The following is a 21,837-nucleotide window of genomic DNA, read 5'->3' on the forward strand; positions in this document are numbered from 1 at the left end:
GGAAAAAGAAACAACAAGCACAGAAAAAAGAGATTGCATTGTTTCAGTTCCTTTACACATGGTCACTTCTACAACATCTACCAGTCCCACTTCTGCAGGTGAATGTGTTGCTGAACAGGAATGTGGCTTTCAAAAGAAGCTCCTCCTAGTAATTGTTTTCATTAATAACGCATAATTCAGCATTTCAGCATTCTGATTTAACATCTATTTCCATCTGCTTTTGTTTCAGTTCCTTTACCACCGGTCACTTCCACAACATCTACAAGTCATACTTCTACAGGTCAGTGTAATGCTGGACTTAGTTTCATTCAAGTCTGTTTTGTTGGCAATTTCAGTCTCATTAATGTTATTTAGAGACAGTCACTAACACGTATTCACACAATCTGAGTTTGATTTGATGTTTCTCTTGATGTTACATATAATATTACACTCTCCTTACCTAAATGAATGCAGTGAAATTGTGTGCTTTGCCTGCTTTCAATGGCAAAGTTAGTATAAAGGATACTCCTCATCACTGTCTTTAGTTTCACTTAGGATTATGGATGCAAAGGGGCAGAAAATTTCCAGTAAATTTTCTAGAAACTTTACCATGGGAAGTTAAGTTGGGGAATTTTGAAAATATTACAAATTAGACACTTAATGAGAATTTACAGGAATTAAAGGGGATTAAGTGGATATTTGGGGTAATTTATACAAACTTTATCATATACAAACAAAAACATTTTGTTTGCATGCATGTCTGCTTATGGCCAAACTAATACAAATTTTAAAAATAACATTTTTAACTAGTTTTGGGATTCTATTGAGGTAAATAGACTTCATACACTTTATGACCTTGGGATCAGTTGGATAAAGGACTGAAGAAGTGAAATTAGTGGATAAAGGCTAGCAGCAAGTTTGCAAGTTACGTAGCTTTAAAAAGTTATTTAAAAAAGAATAGCTCCCAAACATTTGAATACACTATAGTGTATATAAATTTTATTTTAAAGGATTAGTTAACTTTAAAATGAAAATTTGACATGCACTCTCCTTTAGCATGGCGGCGTGGGTATATCGTTCCCCATAGCAGTAAACGCAGAGTTGAAGTTCCCTTTCGAAAGGGAACGTCTCAGGTTGCGTATGTAACCATGGTTCCCTGAGAACAGGGAACGAGACTCTGCGTTGCCCTGCCATGCTTCGGGCTGCCTGCTGATCAGTCACTCAAGATGAGTAGGTGTCGACTGCTTCCTCAGGCGCTCCCTTTATACTCCGGGTTCGCGCTATGATGACGTCATAGGCTGTCGCCGGCCAATAGGATTGGAGTGGTATGATTCTTTGGCATTCGGACACCTGTCACGAGTGACGGTTCCCCATAGCGGTAAACGCAGAGTCTCGTTCCCTGTTCTCAGGGAACCATGGTTACATACATAACCTGAGACGTTTTCATTGGTCAGTTTACTATCGGATATCTTTATTGGCTACCAATATGCCGGTCAAACGTTTCAATATTAATTCAACATTAATTAGATATAAAGATATGACATTGGGAATAAGAGAGTCTCATGATCATCAGTATTAAGAATTTTTAAAAGTACACTATGTAACTTCCCAGATAGCAAGAAACCATTGAAACAATGTTAAATCAATGTTAATGTGTCAATGTTAACTGCACTAAATCAACATCACTTTTGCACCTGCAATTGATGTTGAAAAAAATGTTGAAATTTCATCCAAAAATCAATGGTAATGGCATTGAATCAATGTTACATGTGATGTTGGTTCAACATCATGCTTACACTCTCAGAAAATGAAACACAACTACAACTGACTTAAAGCTACACAGCCTGAAATCAACTGAAGATAAAAGAAGTCAATCAGTCTCTCAATATCTCATCAGAAGTTCTTTTTGAGAATTAGCAGAGTTTATGTTTTATTGAAAATATTGTCACCATTATGATTATCAGTGTTTTCTTTAGTTGGGCAGTTTGACTCTTGGCTTTTTATGTGAGTTTGTGGTATTTGTAACAGTGTTTACCAAAAAAACATATAATTTGTTGCAAAAGAAACCAGAAACAATGATGATAATGATATAGTTTCAGCATCATAAAGTAATATTTCCTGCATGGAGCAAAAGTGGTTATTTGTTATTCATAGATTTTATTCACCAACAATACTTTCTTTCAACAGATCAGACATTGTGAATTTTTAAAATCATTGTTTTTTTTTAGACACACATTAAAGAATCAGCATATTAATCTTAACAATCGTGACACGCTTCATGCTGCAATTCATGCTAGGAGAGCATGAGTTTTATACTGTGGTGGCTCTCAGCATGTCACCATTGTTGAGATTCATATGCTGATTCTTGATGTCTATGTCTGTGTCTGTCTAAAAAATAATGTATTTTAAAAATCAAAAATCAGAATGTCTGATCTGTGGAATAAATAACGACTTTAATGAATTACTCTACTTTATAACGCTGAAAACTACATCACCTGATCATGTTTGTTATTGGCTTTTTTCAATGCATTGTGTTCTAGTAAACACTGTTACAAAAACCACAAACTCACATACAATGCCAAGAGTTAAACTGCCCAACTAAATGAAACACTAGTCACCATAATGGTGACCAAACATTTTCAATAAAAGGGATTTTAAAAGGAATTTCATTCTGAAAGAAATTTAAATAAGACTTTTCTCATTCCAGATCTGATTATCACACTGATGGAAGACTGCAGGGTAAGTTGTTGCAGGGTACATTTCTGAAACAACAGCTCAGTAATGCAAAATAATGTGTACTGTTTTGTATTTTTGTCAGCGTTGTTGGTTATTTGCACATAGATACATAATATGCTGAACTCTTTATTGTTTCTTTTGCACTGATAAAAATTTAAGTGTGAAATTACAATATATTCCAGGTTAATAATTGCATTTCTTTCTCAGTAATTCTACAGTAGGACTTCTCTTGTATCTAACTGCACTCTCAGAAATTTATTGAAGAAATCTACAGTACTTTACTACTGTTACTTTTGTCAAGTTTTTTTTTTACAGTGCATATATATTATGAAGGCACCCAGCATGCAGTGTGGCATAAATAGATTGTGCTGTAGAGTTTCTTGTTTGTTTTATCTGTGCTGCTGAACTTTTTTTTTTTTTTTTGGTTCAATTTTAGCACTTTGTGTTCTTTATTTAGTTCGTAATGTTCAGAATTTATCTTTTTTATTATTATTATTATTATTATTATTATTATTATTATTATTATTATTATTATTTGAGTGTCACCATTGTTGTGATTTGTATGTCAAGCATTGATGTCTGTGCATCAGGTGATAAGAAAAGATGTCACACCTTTCAAAGATAAATCTTAGCAGCTGCTTCACAAATGTGAATTATCCATCCATGAACAATTTTGAATTTGAAACAAGTTATTGGTAAATGTTTATGCTGAAATAACACTAATAATATAGTTTGATTAACTTATAATCAGCCAATTAGCTTATTTTATATTCTATCTTGTCATTGTTTTAACAAATGTTTTCATTTATCACACTTCTGACTAGATCAGAAATTTGAATATGAATATACAAGGTCCAAGATCCCAAGCAAATGCAACACTGATCACCATTGTAGTGACTTTAAAACAATTACAGTAGTAAACATTTATAATTTCTTACAGTGGCATGATTAAAGACAACTTTATAATGTGAATTCACTGTTGAATCATAGTAATTCATAAGAAAATGACCCAGCATACATTAATTTCACCAAATATTTCTGACTACATTAATTTATTGTAAAATAATACTCTTTAATCCTGTAAATTCCTGGCAGTTTTTACAGTGTACTTTGTAGGAGAATACAAACAACTTTTATTTGACTTAAACATTTAAAGAAAGACATAAAATCAACAAATACTCCACAGTGCACACAGGTTCAGTTTTCAGTTTTATTTGTAAAGCTCATTTGTGATTTCAGAGTCAGACCACAGGACGATGTGTAGAAAATCTTCTTGACCGGATAGAGAACATTACAACTAATGTGCTCCCATTGACCGTAAGACAAAAATGACAAAATAATCATTATTCCATAAAAAAAAAAAAGCTTTCTTTTGTTTCAACGTTTACAAATATTCCTATTTATATGATCACTAAAATAGGATGTGAAAACTATTTTGGATATGGTCCTCAACGCTTCAGAGAAGGTTTTAGAGTCATCATCAGCTGACCCAAATAAACTGGTGTCAGATGGAAACCGTGTGTTAAAAGCCAGCGAGAAGCTTGTGTCCATGTTGGTGATGCAGACAAACACAACCGCTAATGTCAGTTTCACTCTTGACAATGTGGGTAAGTGAAAACAGAACTGTGAATAAGCTGTGACATCACTGACTTAATGTGCTCAAGTCTAGAAGACATTTTCACTTTTTTAGATTATTTACTTTTTTTACTCCGTTACGGATTTATTCACATAGTTGTATTTTATTTTATTTATTTATTTATTTTAATCAGAGGTAGAAGTCTTCATGGTTGGACCAAATGTCACCTTAGATAAAATTCCTCGACTTGACACGACAAATTCTTCTGTGGACATTGATCTCATTGGAATCGCCAGGAACAACAATGAAACAAGTACATTAAATGTCTTGATGTGATTTTATTTGAAGAAAGAGACATAAACACACTAAACCAGTGGTTCTCAACCACATTCCTGGAGGCCCACCAACACTGCACATTTTGCATGTCTCCTTTGTCTGACACACCCATTTTAGATCTTTGAGTCACTACTAATGAGCTGATAACCCTAAACAGGTGTGTTTAATTAAGGAGACATGCAAAATGTGCAGTGTTGGTGGGCCTCCAGGAATGTGGTTGAGAAACACTGCACTAAACCACATTTACTTAGGGTTTTTATTATTATTATTATTATTATTATTATTATTATCATTGTTTTTATTTTACAGCATTGAATGGAAGTTTCTTTTTCTTTTTCTGTTTCTGTCACACAGGATCAGCTGCTGTGACTTTCATGAGCTACAACTCAATGGAGAATCTACTGAAGCCCGACTTCTTCAACACATCAGATGACACGATTAAAACCATGATGTCCACTGTGATCTCAGCTACTCTTCACAAAACCACCAACACTAAACTCATCAAACCAGTCAACTTCACCCTCAAACACATCAGAGTGAGAGACTGAAATGTGTTTCTGTCCAACTTGAGAACTGATAAACATCTGAAAACATCTAATATTCAGTCTTGTAATATTTTTTGCATGTTCTTTCTTCTTTCTGTAGGAGTTCGACCCCAGCGGTTCTCTGTCCTGTGTGTACTGGAATATCAGCGAGTGGATTGTAGATGGTTGTTCTGTTTTAAAGACCAACAGCAGCTACACTGTGTGTTCCTGTGTCCATCTGTCGACATTCGCTCTCATCATGCAAACCAGCAGACCACCAGAGGTACGAGAACATTTATAGTGACCTTTGAAGAGCAGCACAGATTTGGCACTCATGTACTCTGACGTTTTCACAGAGCGACTCACTGCTGGATTTGTTGAATTTGGTGTGTGTGATCGTGGGGCTGGTGTTCTTCAGTTTGTCCCTGTTGACCTTTGCCCTTTGTCAGTGGAGTCCTAGAGTGAATAACGTGGCTCGAATCAACATCTGCATCAGTCTTCTGCTGGCTCACCTTCTGTTCCTGCTCACACAACAGTTCCTGAGCCTCATACGCCCTCATCAGGTGAGAATGATGAAGGAGCCCTACAGCTCAGCACAGCCTCACTGAGAATCATCATAACCGTCTCTCTTATTCTCCAGGTGTTGTGTGCTGTGATATCAGGTGTGCTGCACTTCCTCTTTCTCTCTGGCTTTATGTGGATGTTCATTGAAGCTGTGCTGCTCTTCATCTGTGTGAAGAACCTATCACAGATCAGCTCCATTAATAGGGAGGTGCTTAGCAGTGGATTCCTGTGTGTGATTGGATATACGGTTGCTCTGGTTGTAGTGGCCGTGTCTGCTGTGGTGGGTCCTAAGGGCTACGGAAGTGAAATGTGAGTTTAGTTTGAGAGACTCTTTGTTGAACATCTTCATCCATGTTTGCTCATTGATTATTTTACTGTATCTTCCTCCAAACAGGTGCTGGATTAAAATTGATAAAGGCTTCATCTGGAGTTTTCTGGGACCTGTTTGCATGATACTAACAGTAAACACATTTCTCATTTAATTTTGCACATGTCTTTGTATTAAATGGAAAACAATGGGATTAATTACTATTTTTTACTTTGCAGTCAAACACGATTCTCTTCCTCAAAATCATCATCATTCTGAACTCAACTCTCAGAAATCTCAATGCTGAAGTTTCACAGTTGAAACAAACCAAGTAACAAACATGATTTAATTGCTCTGTTAAAAAAGAACATGTAGTCAATAAAGACACATTAACTCTCTCTGTTTCTCTGCAGAATTATTGTATTTAAAACTCTGGCTCAGTTTGTGGTTCTTGGTTGCTCCTGGATTCTGGGTTTCTTCACTAATGGCAGGAAGGAGCTGGAGATCATCTTCCTGATCTTGAACTCCCAGCAGGGAACCTTCATCTTCCTGATCTATTGTGTCCTTAATAATGAGGTCAGAAATTTTTCAATCCTACTCTATAAGAAAACCATTTCAGCGTCTCCAGAGACAGTAAAAGAAAGGAAATCATCAGTATTTACTTCTAAAAATGCAAATCTTGTCTGCTTATTATAAACAAATTCCACTATGGTTGATGAGTTTCAGAGGTTAAATTCATGTCATGAAGTCACTCAGCTCCTCTCGTCTCATTCTTGTACAGATCAGACAGCAGTACAGGAAGTTCTTCAGATGTCTTTGCTGTGGACCCAAAAAACACTGAGGACTAAAGCATCATGATCGGGAAATAAAATGTACTGCTGAAGTGATTTTATATGACAGAATCAATGTTTTTGGATGTTAATTGTCATAGTCACCGCTCCTTTCTGCAAATGATAGAAAAACATGTTATACGAGTGTCTAATTTTATAGCTGTTAATACTATTGATGTGAAGCTCATAAACTGTTTTATTCAGTCTTTTTTAAACACACAGGATTTTCTCATTAGAGGGTGAAAAGCATATTTTTACAGATTCCTCAAAATAATCAAACTTAAACATTTTACAAGTAAATCGTCACACACTCACACCACCAAAGACTCTGTTTGTTTTCGTTCACTGTTTCTCCTTGCCTTGTTTGTCATCATGGTCACTGATTTGATTTCATGTCATTGTGTTCAGGTGTGCTAGTGTCATTATCCCTCCTATTAAAGTTCAGCTCAGTTTGTTTGTCTTTGACGGATTTCGTCAGTGTTAATGTTGTGTTGAAACTGCCTATTGGTGTTGGATCTTACCTTGTGATATTCTGTAGTGCACCAGAATATGGAGACGAAGAGATAGGCTACTGTATATTTGATGTGTATTTATTAACAGCTGTTTACACGGGAACACACGAGCTGGATCTGCCACCAAACACAGGCAACAACAACACTGCTTACGCTGAGAGATTCAGCCACTTGTTGCACAAGCATGCCTTCTAGTGGTCACACTCCCAACTAACATTATACTTCATTACAACCTAGTGGATTAAATAAGCCTGTTATATATCATCTATGTCTTTGTATTTGTATGACATGAATGTTAGCAAATTAAAAAAAAACAAAAAAAAAAAAACTGAAGAATGTTTGTATGCGGTAAAGGGAAATAAATTAATTTACATTGTATAGAATCACTTATTTAGTGTAAAGTTATAAATTATATTTTTGTTTGTGGAGCTCAGAAAGCTGACTGTTTCTTCTGTAAGGACCCAATTTACAGTACATTACTTTAAATATTTATATTCCTCATACAAAATGTCATATAAATGCAAAATTTATTTTCAGGATGGAGGACCACAGGTTTTATGGGTATTGTGATATACATTTGGAAATGAACTATAAAAGTAACTCAATGAACAGCTAATGTCTTATTCAGATTGAATCTGTATTGTAATTTGGGTTAAATTGTGAACACACAAATGATTAAATTGCATCTTACAAAGTATCTTAATAAACTAATAACCATTAATATAGTAATTGCATTTTAAAACTTTTCGTGTTCCACAAAAAGCTCCATAATAGACTAAACTTTGATTTGAGAAGAATATCCTAGTTTGAAATAATGCACTGAATTAGTGTTTAAACCACAAAATTACCTCACTCTACCGAATTGGAAAAAAGTTCCCTCAAAAAGCACTCCATTTACTTGTGAACCACTCTCTCAAACACAACTTTCTGATGTTTTACGAAATTCAATGGTGATAAAACATATTCTTCAAAATAAGAATTGCAAGCATCAAAAAAAAAAAAAAAAAAAAAAAAAAAAAAGCATTAAATGCAGCTTTAACGGCTCATTCACTAGTCAAAATCACTAGTTCCCTTATGCATATAAGGATATGAGAAAACTCATTTTTCTCCGATTACTGAAGCCTTTTTCAATAACGCAGTGTAACCGCACGGCCATTGGTTCTGGCAGAAGAGAAAAACGAACCAATGACGGCTCGGCGGAGCTACATGAGCCTATGGCAAGGAAGCCCACCAGAGCCTGCCAAAATGGGTGGGGCATCTGGTCATTTAAGCAGGCATTTCCCCACAGGATCTCCACATGGAACTCTAGAAGAGCATATTTCTCTGGTGTTTGTTCTAAAATGCCGAACCTCTCAGCATGTCGCTTGTTGGCTCCACCCCCGCAAGCTGCGTTCATTGAGCACGAGACTTCTCACTGTGAGAATGAGTTCAATGCTGACAGCGCTCAGCTGAATACGACATGACGCTCTCTCTTGACTCAGGTGAGACTCATGGAATATATTCACTCTGAAAGAGCATATGTCTCCGGTGTTTGTTGTAAAATGCTGAGCCTCAGAGTGCTTTGTTTGCCGGCTCCACCCCCGCAAGCTGCATTCATTGAGTTCAAGTGCTCTCACTATGAGAGTGCGAGAGCAAACTCAATGCTGACAGCGCTCAGCCAAATATGACATGACACTCTTCCCTGACTCAGGTGAGACTCATGGAAAATATTCACTCCCAAAGAGCATATTTCTCTAGTGTTTGTTGTAAAATGCCGAACCTCTGAGCATGTCTCGCCGGCTCTGCCCCCGCAATCCATGTTCATTCACTCTCACCACAAAAGTGCAAGTCCCGCCTCACTGCACTCAGACCACTTTCTCTGCTCACATCCTCCGCTCCGAGGTGATGACTTTGCTGGTGAAAGGAGCCATAGAAATGGTTCCCCCTGCCCAGAGCGAGTCAGGCTTTTACAGCCACTACTTCCTTGTCCCCAAAAAGGATGGTGGCCTCAGGCCCATCCTAGATCTCAAACATCTGAACCGCTCCCTCATGAGATGGAAGTTCATGATGACTACACTGAAACAGATCCTTGCGCAAATATGCCCAGGGGACTGGTTTTTCTCGCTGGATCTGAAAGATCTGTACTTTTCTTGAAAATTAAATTTGCGTAAATTCTTGAGATTCGCCTTCGAGGGAGCGGTTCGAGGGAGTGGTAAACGGTTCACGAAATTTGGGAGATCTTTGGGAAGGCAGAGGTCGATCTCTTCGCCTCAGAAGACAACTCTCACTGCCCAACCTACTTTTCGAAGGAGAGGGACACGCTGGCCCACGACTGGCCCAGCCTCTTCCTTTACGCTTTCCCCCCCATTGCTCTGATTCCTCAGGTCATCAGGGAAAACATGCACAAAGTGCTTCTTGTGGCTCCGCTTTGGAGGAACCAACCTTGGTTCTCGAAGCTGTCTCAGCTGCTTGTAGCAGCCCCGTGGCCCATTCCCCTGAGGCAGGACCTCCCCTCTCAGGGAAATAGAACGATTTGGCACCCACAGCTTGAGATGTGGGTACTGCACTTTTGGCCTCTCGATGGGAACCTGTGGACCTCCCCGAGAGAGTGTTGAACACTATCTCCCAGGTTAGAGCCCCGTCTACAAGACACCTCTATGCCCTTAAATGGTCTGTCTTCTCCACCTGGTGCATAGCTTGGAATGAAATCCCGGCCTCTTGTGACATATCAGCAATACTGTCTTTTCTCCAGGAGTGCTTGAATAAGGGCCTCACCCCTTCCACGCTCAAAGTATACGTGGCAGCCATAGCATCGTTTCATGCTCCCATTGCCAGCCAGTCGGTAGGAAAGAACAACTTTAGTTGTTTGGTTTCTGAGAGGTTCCAGGAGGCTCAACCCGCCTCGCCCTCTTACCATTCCTACCTGGGACCTTTCCATGGTCCTGAGGGCTCTAAAGGGCCCTCCTTTCGAGCCGCTGCAATTCGCTGACTTTCAGCCCCTGATGCTTAAGACCGCCCTTCTGCTAGCGTTAGCATCGGTCAAGCGAGTAGGCAATTTACAGGCTCTCTCTGTGAGCCCTACCTGCCTCGAATTCGGGCCCAATGACTCCAAGGTCGTCTTGAAACCAAGGCATGGCTATGTACCCAAGGTGCTCTCTACCCCGTTTAGAACACAAGTCATAACACTCTCAGTGCTTCCTCCTTCTGGAGTAGAGCAAGAGTCCAACTTACTCTGCCATGTCAGGGTATTGAGAACTTACGTAGAACGTTCCGCCTCCTTCAGACAGTTGGAACAACTCTTTGTGTGCTTCAGCGGCCGCACCAAGGGGCTTCTGGTCACAAAAGAAAGACTTTCACGTTGGATTGTTGCACAATCTCTCTCTGTTACTCTTCTATGGGCCTGAATTGCCCCATTGGAGTAAAAGCCCATTCCACTCCACTAAGGGTATGGCCTCATCTTTGGCCTGGTCCAGTGGTGTTTCCATTAGCGATATCTGTGAGGTGGCCGGCTGGTCACCCCATTAGGGCCTCAGCCCCTCTGTTACACGCTCTGGACCCCCCCTGGTGCCCAGGCTGTGTAGCCCTTATGGGAACGATCGAGCTGGGCATGGCTCGACCATTAGTTCAGCCAGCTGGTCCGCTGGGGACTCCGACCTGGTCCTTAAACTTAATCCTCTAGGCCCTTATTGGTGCCTATGATAAGTTTTTAGTCGTTCCCTATCATAGCATGGCGTGATTGAATATGTTCCCCATATGCGTCTAGCGACGCAGTACGAGTGTAGTATCGAAAGGGAAAATGCAAGTCATTTTCATTGCCCTAATGAACAACACGATTATTTACTGGACCTAGTTTTTCTACAGTCCGATAAAGGCTGATCCATTTTGCTGCAAATTTAGCTGCAAATTGTTGAAAGGCCTTGGAAAGGGGATGTGCTTTCATCCAAACCCTATCATTCCTGGAATAATTCGCATTCCGACGACCAGCATCATAAAAAACTTTCTGTTTCTCCTTAGCGCAGGACAAGTTATTTTTTACCATCTCCTGCAAATCTTTAAAAACCCTGAGTCTGGTTTGGTGTGAACACATTCAAATAGTCCTTTCAACCTTCTTTGAAACTCTTCTGGGGAGTGTCAAGTACTTTCCTGAACAGATGACATTGTCATCTAGATAAACCAAACAACACTGTCCTAAACAGTCAGCCAACACCCTATTCATGAGCCTATGAAATGTGGCTGGCCCATTCTTTAAACCAAAAGGTAACACCTTGAACTCATACAATCCAAAGGGGGACAAAAAGGCAGTCACTGAATGGCATCAATTGTTTGATTGGTAAAAAAAAAATTGCATACAGTCATTAAGGACCTCCAAAAAATCAGTATGTACCTTTTCAACTACTGTTAATTTCTCTTTAGGAATGTCTTGAGTTCAGTGTTTTCCTCAAACCATTTTTTTTTTCTACCAGGCTACAGTGTCCACAAATAAACTTTTAAGTGAATCAATTTCCTGATTTAAAAAAAAAAAAAAAAAAAAAGTTAAATTATCTGCTTGGTTCACCGGAACCGATAAGAAGGACACCAAGCAATGGTTATTCTTAACCCATGTCATCATCTAACAAAAACCACTCCGAAGGGCTATCATAAAATGGTCCCAGATTACTATCATCTCCAGGGAAACTAATAAGAGAAGTACTAGGCTCCATAATTACAAAAATGATCACAATAGGCCAATAAACACACAACATTTGAGGGTCCCTGTTCTGGCGCCATTTCTATGACAGCTAATATAGGGATGACGCTTAAACAGTTCTTTTATGGCAAGGGACAACATGATTTGGTTTAAAAGCTTCTATTCAAGCTCAATTCAGATCAAGATATCACATCTCAGTTCAGTACATCATATTCAAAAGAAAAAGAAAAAAAAAAGTTAGAAAAAAAAAAAAAAAAAAATAGGTGGGCACCAGGTGAACGGGAAAGTGTCTCCCTCGTCTACTTGTGACCAAAACGCATTTTAATACCAGGTGTAATCAGGGGCTTATTGTGACCATTGAAGAACAGCACAGATTTGGCATGTTTTCTCAGAACGACTCACTGCTGGATCTGTTGAATTTGGTGTGTGTGATCGTGGGGCTGGTGTTCTTCAGTTTGGCCCTGTTGACCTTTGCCCTTTGTCAGTGGAGTCCTGGAGTGAATAATGTGGCTCGAATCAACCTCTGCATCAGTCTTCTGCTGGCTCACCTTCTGTTCCTGCTCACACAACAGAGATTGTGCTAAAAAGTTGTTACTCAAGGATAGATCAGTAACTGTTCGTGATCCAGCTTAAGCTGTAATTACAATCTCCAGAGTGATACTGGATACAACAATCTGAGATTTACAGATATGAAGTTTACCAGTTTATTAGGCACCACCCAAAAAGGCATAAGGTCTTTATACAATTGTTTACTGTTAGTTGTAACGAGTGTTTCTGTGCACTTCGCTATGTATGTTGATGATAATGCAAGGGAGAGAGAGTTTATGGATAATATTTTAATGCACACTTGCGCTGTGTTTTATTAAGCTCTTACCGTGATTTACTAGAGTGAAAACAAACGCTTCATATTTTGTGTGAAGTACAGTAAACGTCATAAAACTCATCGGTAAAGTTTTGGCCATCATTCGGACGGGGTCTGGTACAACAGGCTTGTACTAATATAGTGGAAGAAGACAATATAAGTTAAAACCGTAATTGAACTAAACTATACCTGATCTCCATGCAGCATATATTCGCAGTTTCTGACATTATAGCGCATGCTGACTGACTCCTTGCACAGGAGAACGAGCTCTTGAAGCTCCGTCCTCTTAGGCAGAGTGCAGTAGCTCATTTTAAAAGGCACACATGGCACGTTTTTGCTCAACTCCAAAAAGTGGCAATTTTAACATGCTATAAAAAATTATTTGTGGGGTATTTTGAGCTAAAACTTCACGTACACACTCTGGGGACATCAGAGACTTATTTTACATCTTGTAAAAGGGGGCATAATAGGTCTCCTTTAATAGACAATTCACAAACCGGTTGTTCTGGTTGTGGTGACCATGTCTGTCAGGTTGGTTCCTGAAGGCTACAGCAGTGAAGAGTAAGTTGTTGTTGTTGTTTAAAGTCAATTTGACTAGAAGGAAATAAAACGGCTTGGGGTTTTTGTGACATTTCTGCCATCTGATAAAATACATTTTTACATACACTGTATCGTCACATATAAGATTAAAAAAAAGTCAACACTTTAAGTAGTATTTCTGTCAAATTCATTCCATTATTATTGTGTTTTTTTCCCAAACAGCTGCTAGATTAAAAGTGAAAACATTTCCTAGAGTTTTCTGGGTCCTGTTTGTGTCATACTAGCAGAAAGTACATTTCTTAATTGTCATTATTTTAATTTATATTAAAGGGGAAAAAAGGTGATTATTCTTTTTTCTACTTTTCAGTTAAACATGATTCTCTTCATCAACATCAGTCTGAAACTGTTTCAGATGGTTCAGTCTAACTAAAAAGAACCAGTTCAAAATAACAATTCGCTCACGAACTGGACTTCATTATTTAATTAACTGCAACACTACTTCAGTGTTAGTTTTTAACAGTGGACCCCATGAGACACAGAGCACTGTTAATTTAACACTGAGAATTTTGCTGCATGGGGTGGATTTTCATGTGATACTTGTACAACGTAAAATAGTGAGATGAAACACTGATTATTTTTCTAGTTCAAGGTTCTTGCTTTCAAAATATGCTTCTACTCTTCATGCAGATTCCATAGGATAATATTCTCATAAACAGACTCTATGAACCTTATTTAAACTACGACAGAACATTTGTTGCAAACAAGATTTTACAATGTAGAAACAATGGGTTCTATTCACATGATAAATATGAATATTTGACTTGCTGAAGTTTGTAACGAAGAGCAGTTTGATGAGCTTTTGGTAACTTTGCTGGGCTTTTAACATTAAAGATGAATTTGAAGCTGTTGTTGTCTTTGCAAACCCACTTTTGGAGTACAGTGTCGAAAATATGTGTAATGGCAAATATGAAGGTCTAAGATGATGTAAAGGTCTAAGGATGGAGAATAAAGGCCTAAGATGATAACAAGGAGAAATCTTTTTTTTTTTTTTTTTTTTTTTTTTTTAATCTGCTTAAAAGCAAATGTACCATGTTTTTAGAAATGTGATCTTTGTATTAATTTAATATTTTTGTAAATGGTGTGCTTTCTGTCTAAATTTGCATGCAAATTTGAATTTTAGCAGGAAGGGATTACAGTATGTTAGTTTCCTTATTGGATGAGCAGATAACTTTCATATGATGTTCTGCCACAAATATTTATGTCTAGTCAGTCTAGTTGGGTCAAGAAACTTGTATCAGGTGAGTCCCTCTTTACATGCTTAAATGAGAATTAAATGCTTTAGTGTTTCTATCAATCTATCAATGTTTGTTATACTGTAGTCTAGTTTCACAGTATTTCTGGTCATGTGTCGTTCCACATCTGTAAGACCTTAGTTCATCCTCTGAACACAAATTGAGATATTTTTGATATATTGAAAGATTTAGAAAGATTGCCATCATGAAACAATTTCTGTGATCGTGGCTCTTAATCGGTGGTCCTATGTCGTACAGTGAGAGAGGTTCAAAGGTGGCCGTTTTTTTCCTGGTCTACAATAGCCTACAATCATTTTCTGACAGTGTCAGAAATTCAGCATGATCTTAAAACTGCTTACCTCAAGCTCTTTTCCCTTCTTCTTTCGCCGCTTCCTTTTTTTTCCAGCACACATAAAAACTACAACTGCCAAAGTGTGATTCAACATAGTGTTTTGCTTATCACTAGCACATGCTGATGACATATTATTTTTCTATAGAAACTTGCATCGTAGCCTACAAGTCAACAGGTGTCATCATCGTACAGTCTACATGCTTGTCGTACTCAAGTTTAATAGATCCATGTCGCACAGTGTGATTTGTAATGATCTTATAGGATTGCTAAAATCGTGCAGTGTATCCTGGGCTTACAGCAGGGGTGTCCAACCCTACTCCTGGAGAGCTACCATTCTGCAGATTTCAGCTCTAACCCCAGTCAAACACACCTGAATCAGCTAATCAAAGTGTTCACGATTGCTTGATAATTACAGACAGGTGTGTTGGAGCAGGGTTGGAACTGAAGTCTGAAGGACGGTAGCTCTCCAGGAGCAGGGTTGGACATCCCTGGATTAAAGGCTTAAAAGCAACAGACTTAATCTTGTTCTGTCATGTCAGAAGGGTGCTGGTTACATAGAGTATGATAGTAATTGTCCCCCTGTAGTTTGTTTCTGTTTGGTTAAACTGACAGTATTACACCCTCACACCTTGTTACTACATACTCCACTCTCCCCATCACAGCTAATTTTTGTTTTGTCTCTAAATTTGTTTCAGAAAATTGACTCCTGAGATGGTTGGTTGAATAAAATAATCAACAGTTGACACTATCAGATTCCATAATGTTGTTCATTATTTTTAAAAGTAAGTATTTTCCTGTTTTGATTTAGAACAAATGTATGGCATATTTTAAATACTAACTGAGAATAAAATATATGGCTTAAAAATGCATTATTAGTTTTTAACAGAAATTGATGTGTACTTTATGTGCATTTATAGCTCAGCTTTTTTTTTTTTTTTTTTTTTTTTTTTTGTTAAAACCAGATTAATATTTATTTGATCTAAATGTTGTGCACAATCAGTACCAGCAACAGCATCGCACAGCATTACCTTTCCATCCTCAGAAACTTCATCAGTCTACATTCATTTCATCAGTAACAGTGTTTTCCAATTAAAAAAAAAAAGCATATATCCTTAAAGGAACATGCCACTATTTTTGAAAATAGGTTCATTTTCCAACTCCCCTAGAGTTAAACAGTTGAGTTTTACCGTTTTTGAATCCATTCAGCCGATCTCCGGGTCTGACGGTAACTTACCACTTTTAGCATAGCTTAGCATAGATCATTGAATCTGATTAGACTGTTAGCATCTCGTTAAAAAAATTACCAAAGAGTTTTGATATTTTTCCTATTTAAAACTTGACTCTTCTGTAGTTACATCGTGTACTAAGACCGATGGAAAATGAAAAGTTGCAATTTTCTAGGCCGATATGGCTAGGAACTATACTCTCATTCCGGCGTAATAATCAAGGAACTTTGCTGCCGTACCATGAGTGCAGCAGGCGCAATGACATTACGCAGGGCCTGAAAATAGGCTAACTTCCATCAACATAACCAGCGTGACCACCTGCTTGCACAGGGAGCGTGCCTTGCAACCATGGAGACATTTGTGAGAGGCAATTCAGAAGATATTTACTTTGGTGCAGATCCTGAACCGTATCTATTTGAACCGGAATACACTGAAGATGAGCTTTTGGAACGTGAAAGTTAGTCTATTTTCTAGTGAATGATTAATGTGTTATATTGTAAATGAAATTGGGAGAAAAGATCACAAATGTGCAGTTGTCCTTTTTCATGTGGAATACAAAAGAAAACAATAAAATAATCATGAGGAAAAGAATTCAGTGACTGAAAAATAGGGGTGTAACCTCAGTTCTGAAGTCACAGTTTGGTACAGGGCAGCAGGGTGGAGAAAACTAAAAAAAAAAAATAATAATAATAATTATTAAACAGCAGTTTACTGAACACATTGTGTCTCTGTCTTTAAATTAATTTAAATACAATTATTTTTTATAAGGATAAAAACAATATATCTATGCTAATGCTGCAGCCTATATATATATATATTCCAACAAAGAATTGGAGTAGAAACATAATTTTACTCCAATTCATTGTTGAAGTATAATCATTATGATCAATATAACTTGTTTTCATGACGGATTTATTTAAACATAGGCCTACATTAAATAATTAAGACATCACTAACAGGTTAAGTAAAATATATTTAATATATAGGATAATATATTGCATATATTTAGCAAAATGCTCCTCTAGAATTAATGTCTCTAGCGAACTAACTAGTGTGGACACTGAATGACTTGCCTGAGATAAATGTAATGCTATACGTGACACATTTACAAGCTGTTTTATTGATGACTTTCCATGCTTGAAACACCGATTGAGCGATTACACTAGATAAGATATGATCCAGTAAGTTGTACTACTGTATCTTTCAACATACCTTCAGATTTTTATCCATGTTTATTTTGTGCTGTATCTAGTAAAGAGGAAGGGATGATCGCGTTCTCTTGTGCTCTGCGCTGCTGAACTGAGGCACCTATACAGCGATCTGTCACGCCACATCAGAAAGCATCAAAGCAGCATTTATTATTTTAATTTCATGATGAAATTGCCAGAATTTGAAAGATGACACTTCGTTTCTTATCAAAAGTAATATAACACAGAGCTTATTGTGATTATTGGTGGTTAATGGTGGTGGTTAAAAATGGTTAGGCTACTATGCTGTATTCATTGTGTACATGTGCGCACCGAACCATAAGACATGTACCAAAAATGACGAATATGTGTACAGTTACACCTCTACTTGATAGGTATTCTTGTTATACCATGTCACATTAAAATATTAAGCATTTCATGATTCTCTTGACGTCTGAAAATAGAACATGAAGGACATTTTACAGCTCGTTCAGTCAAACTGATGTATAAGGATTATTTGTAGAGCAACCTTATGATTTGAAATTTCTTTTGAGTCTTTTTGAGTGGAACTTCCCCAAACTGGAAGTGCCTCCCATAATCTAAAACGCAGTAGTCTCTTTTGGAAAAAGGTGGATAGACATAGAAATCATTGTGATTTAGAAATAAGATCATGTGGGTGTTTGAATCAAGATCACAATCTTTTAATGATTAATTGTGCAGCTCTACTACAGAGACAGACTCTACTAATTTAACACGTTTTACAGGTTAGTAGGTAAGATCTTTGATCAACTGAATTGATAAGGCTTGCTTAGATATATGTGCCTTTCATTAAGACATGATAAGCAAATTGCCTCACCTAAATAATAATTAGAGCAGCAATAGCCACCACAGAAGACTTGAAGATAATTGTTGAATGCTAGTGTTTCCACTGCTTGTTCATCATTTCAGCATTGTTTTTCCTGATGGTTCACCACTATCCTTCCATGTTTTTAGTTCTTAACACAATTCTTGTGATTTCAACAGTCTCCTTTGTTGTTTTCTTTGCTTGATGCAGGCCAAAATTTTGCCCCTTCTGAAAGAAAGTAATGCCATTTCCACAACGTTGGGGTACAGTATCTGACATGGTTGTTAAAGAAAAGAGAAACTACCCATTGCTTCCATGTTAAAAGAATTGTTACCAGCTGAATATCAATCACTGCAAAAATTATTTGCTAATTTAGTTCAGAATGACAACAGTTTATATGAGTACATGGTGTAAATTAGAGGTCAACCGATTAAAGGGATAGTTCACCCAAAAAATGAAAATTTGATGTTTATCTGCTTACCCCCAGGGCATCCAAGATGTAGGTGACTTTGTTTCTTCAGTAGAACACAAATGATGATTTTTAACTCCAACCGTTGCAGTCTGTCAGTCGTATAATGCATGTCAATGGGAACACAATCTATGAGAGTAAAAAAAACATGCACAGACAAATCCAAATTAAACCCTGCGGCTCATGACGACACATTGATGTCCTAAAACGATCGGTTTGTGCGAGAAAACCAAACAGTATTTATATCATTTTTTACCTCTAATACACCTCTATGTCCAACTGCCTTGAGCGCACGCACGGCATCCGGTGCGTGAGGTGTGTACGCGCACTGGCGTAGTTTAAAGGATTAGTCCACTTTCAAATAAAATTTTCCTGATAATTTACTCACCCCCATGTCATCCAAGATGTTCATGTCTTTCTTTCTGTGGTCGAAAAGAAATTAAGGTTTTTGATGAAAACATTCCAGGATCATTCTCCTTATAGTGGACTTCAATGGTCTCTCCAAACGGTTGAAGGTTAAGGGTCTTATCTAGCGAAACGATCAGTCATTTTCTTAAAAAAGACAAATGTATATGCTTTATAAACACAAATGATTGCCTTGCACGTGCTTCCGCTTTCCGTATTCTTCAAAAAGCTTACGCTGTATGTCCTACGGCTTCCTTATTCAACTTACGGAAAAAACGCGGCGCCAGTTCCATTTTTTCTGTAAGTAGAATAGGGAAGGTGTAGGACATACAGCGAACAAAATAAGCTTTTTGAAGCTTAAAACCGATTGTTTCGTGTCTTAGGACATCAATGTGTCGTCACGAGCCGCAGGGTTTAATTTGGATTTGTCTGTGCATGTTTTTTTTTACTCTCATAGATTGTGTTCCCATTGACATGCATTATACGACTGACAGACTGCAACGGTTGGAGTTAAAAATCATCATTTGTGTTCTACTGAAGAAACAAAGTCACCTACATCTTGGATGCCCTGGGGGTAAGCAGATAAACATCAAATTTTCATTTTTGGGTGAACTATCCCTTTAATTGGCCGGCCGATTAATTGGGCCGATTTTGGGAATTTTTTAATTAATCGGCATCGACCGATTGTGCTGCAAATTAGGTCGATTAATAGGCAGAAGCATCTGCAAGCAGCTAAGCATTGTTGTGGAACACTTCACGCTGCTTCTTGCAGCAAGCAGATTGCCATTCCACTGGCATAACCCTGTGATGTCTCCTGTGTCCCCTGTGTTTTGTAGAGAGCTACCTGGTAACTTCCCAAGAAAACGCTAAGACTTAAGTTCTTATCCTTAGTTCTTAATCTAGCCTTATATATTTCATTTGTTAAATATGCTGCTACTTTTCGAGAGAAAATGAGAATAACATTTGGAGAGAGAATGCGAGTAACTTTTTGGAACTGTATTGTTAGCGAGCCTTCAACCAGCTGTAGTTTAGGCTACAGGTAGGCACGTGTACCAAAACCTGGTAACGAGCCCAGCGGCTAATTTATTATAGTAGCCTGTGTTGTATAGATGAGCTCATGTGTTATCAATTCTGTTTCTGTACCAGAGAATTTCTCTCCCTCTGAGGCTGTGTGTGAGATGGAGCAATTCACACTCTGCAGCCATGCCTTGTTCACATACAGCTTCAGCTATGATGGCAGAGGACCGTTTTGAAAGCGTAATTACATTGTAGCCTACTAGAATTGATGCAGACCATGCTAAGCATCCTCAAACAATATAACATATAATATAATAAACAAGATTTGCCAAACGCTCCAGTGTATAGTTTGCACTCTGGAGAACGTCTAATGTATCTGTTTCCATTGTGTTTTTGCAGCGGTGAGCAGTGTAGCCAATCACAGACAGAGTTGTTGATCTCTTAGATGCAGTGGCCAATCAGAGGTATTTAAGTTAGTCAGAATCCACTCACAAAGTGTAGACATGATGTAAGTAAGAGATTTATTGTGCATTGTTTGTAGCTTCACTAAATATAAAGGAACTTTGTGAGATCGCGATGAACTGACAAAGCAACAGCGTTTTAGTGGTTATAAAGGGAGCGGTCTTGGCTCACTTTCGCACTACAGTCTATATAATCCATTTAATCAAACTTTACATTTAATAAAATGTATGTTTTTGTGTACTAAAACTTTATTTTTTTTCATCCAAAGTTTATTTGACAAAGTCTAGATTTTCGATTACCTGTTTTGTGTATTTAATATTTAACATATACATTATTTTTTATTTAAATTATACAAGTGCACTGATTGGAAAGGCTTGTGTTGTTCTGTATCAGTCAACCTCTAGTGTAAATTATCAATCTGTGTTAGGTTTTGAAAAAAAGAAGTGTTATTTTAGCATGTTTGACTTTGTTCTGAGAGGCAGCAAAAGTTTGACTTGAATTCATTTCATGTAGTCTAAACAGCAAAAAATAAATAATCTTTGTTTGTAAGATAACAACTCTCATGGCATAGTGCTGATGTTTAAGTCATTACTGTAACGGGTGCATGAAGATGAGACGAGGGCGAATCCAAATGCACACACAGTTTATTAACAAAAGGCCAAATCACAGATCCATTCCAAACCTTGAGCAGGCAAATAATCCAGACAAGAGTGACACAGTAACATAATCCAAAACACACAGAGAAAACAAGAGCACCCCCTGCAAACCACATGAACACCAACAATGACCCATAAAACCTAACTGAAAAGCAAGAGCTTAAATACACAAAGCAATGAGTAGATAATGAACAACAGCTGGAACTAATGAAGGTGACCATGGTGACTAATATGACAACACAGAAAAATGGAAACCAAACAGGAAAGGAACACAGACACAATTGAAACTCAGAATGCATTTCAACATAAAAGTCCTTTAACAAGACAAAACAAAAGACCCAGATTGTGACAATTACTATTATTTACAAAATTTACACCAGATATTTACAAAATTGTCTGAACAGATGTTGATGGTTTAAAAGATGGTCTAACAGTCAGTCCTAAATATCTGATTTGGGGAAAAAAAGAAAAGAAAAAAAATCAGATTTGTGTATA

The 21,837-nt window shown here is 37.6% G+C and overlaps 1 protein-coding gene across 5 annotated transcripts in view; it reads left to right on the top strand.

The window, feature by feature from the left end:
- LOC127519302 (putative adhesion G protein-coupled receptor E4P) overlaps nucleotides 1-21,837 on the top strand; it is a 98,944-nt gene that overhangs the window by 45,705 nt on the left and 31,402 nt on the right. The window contains exons 3-15 of one of the 5 annotated variants that reach the window (XM_051906933.1): nucleotides 230-280; nucleotides 2,687-2,718; nucleotides 3,955-4,032; nucleotides 4,136-4,322; nucleotides 4,485-4,604; nucleotides 4,982-5,163; nucleotides 5,273-5,434; nucleotides 5,601-5,714; nucleotides 5,792-6,024; nucleotides 6,110-6,176; nucleotides 6,262-6,353; nucleotides 6,436-6,598; nucleotides 6,804-7,692. In XM_051906933.1, the coding sequence (XP_051762893.1) occupies nucleotides 230-280; nucleotides 2,687-2,718; nucleotides 3,955-4,032; nucleotides 4,136-4,322; nucleotides 4,485-4,604; nucleotides 4,982-5,163; nucleotides 5,273-5,434; nucleotides 5,601-5,714; nucleotides 5,792-6,024; nucleotides 6,110-6,176; nucleotides 6,262-6,353; nucleotides 6,436-6,598; nucleotides 6,804-6,863 (1,541 nt within the window). In that variant the 3' untranslated portion in view covers nucleotides 6,864-7,692. Of the gene's footprint in view, nucleotides 1-229; nucleotides 281-2,686; nucleotides 2,719-3,954; nucleotides 4,033-4,135; nucleotides 4,323-4,484; nucleotides 4,605-4,981; nucleotides 5,164-5,272; nucleotides 5,435-5,507; nucleotides 5,715-5,791; nucleotides 6,025-6,109; nucleotides 6,177-6,261; nucleotides 6,354-6,435; nucleotides 6,599-6,803; nucleotides 7,693-21,837 lie in introns of those variants that run through there. The other 4 variants (XM_051906923.1, XM_051906940.1, XM_051906957.1 and 1 more) reach the window with 4 other exon arrangements.

The sequence above is a fragment of the Ctenopharyngodon idella genome, chromosome 1 (assembly GCF_019924925.1).
Source record: "Ctenopharyngodon idella isolate HZGC_01 chromosome 1, HZGC01, whole genome shotgun sequence".
Lineage (NCBI taxonomy): Eukaryota > Metazoa > Chordata > Actinopteri > Cypriniformes > Xenocyprididae > Ctenopharyngodon > Ctenopharyngodon idella.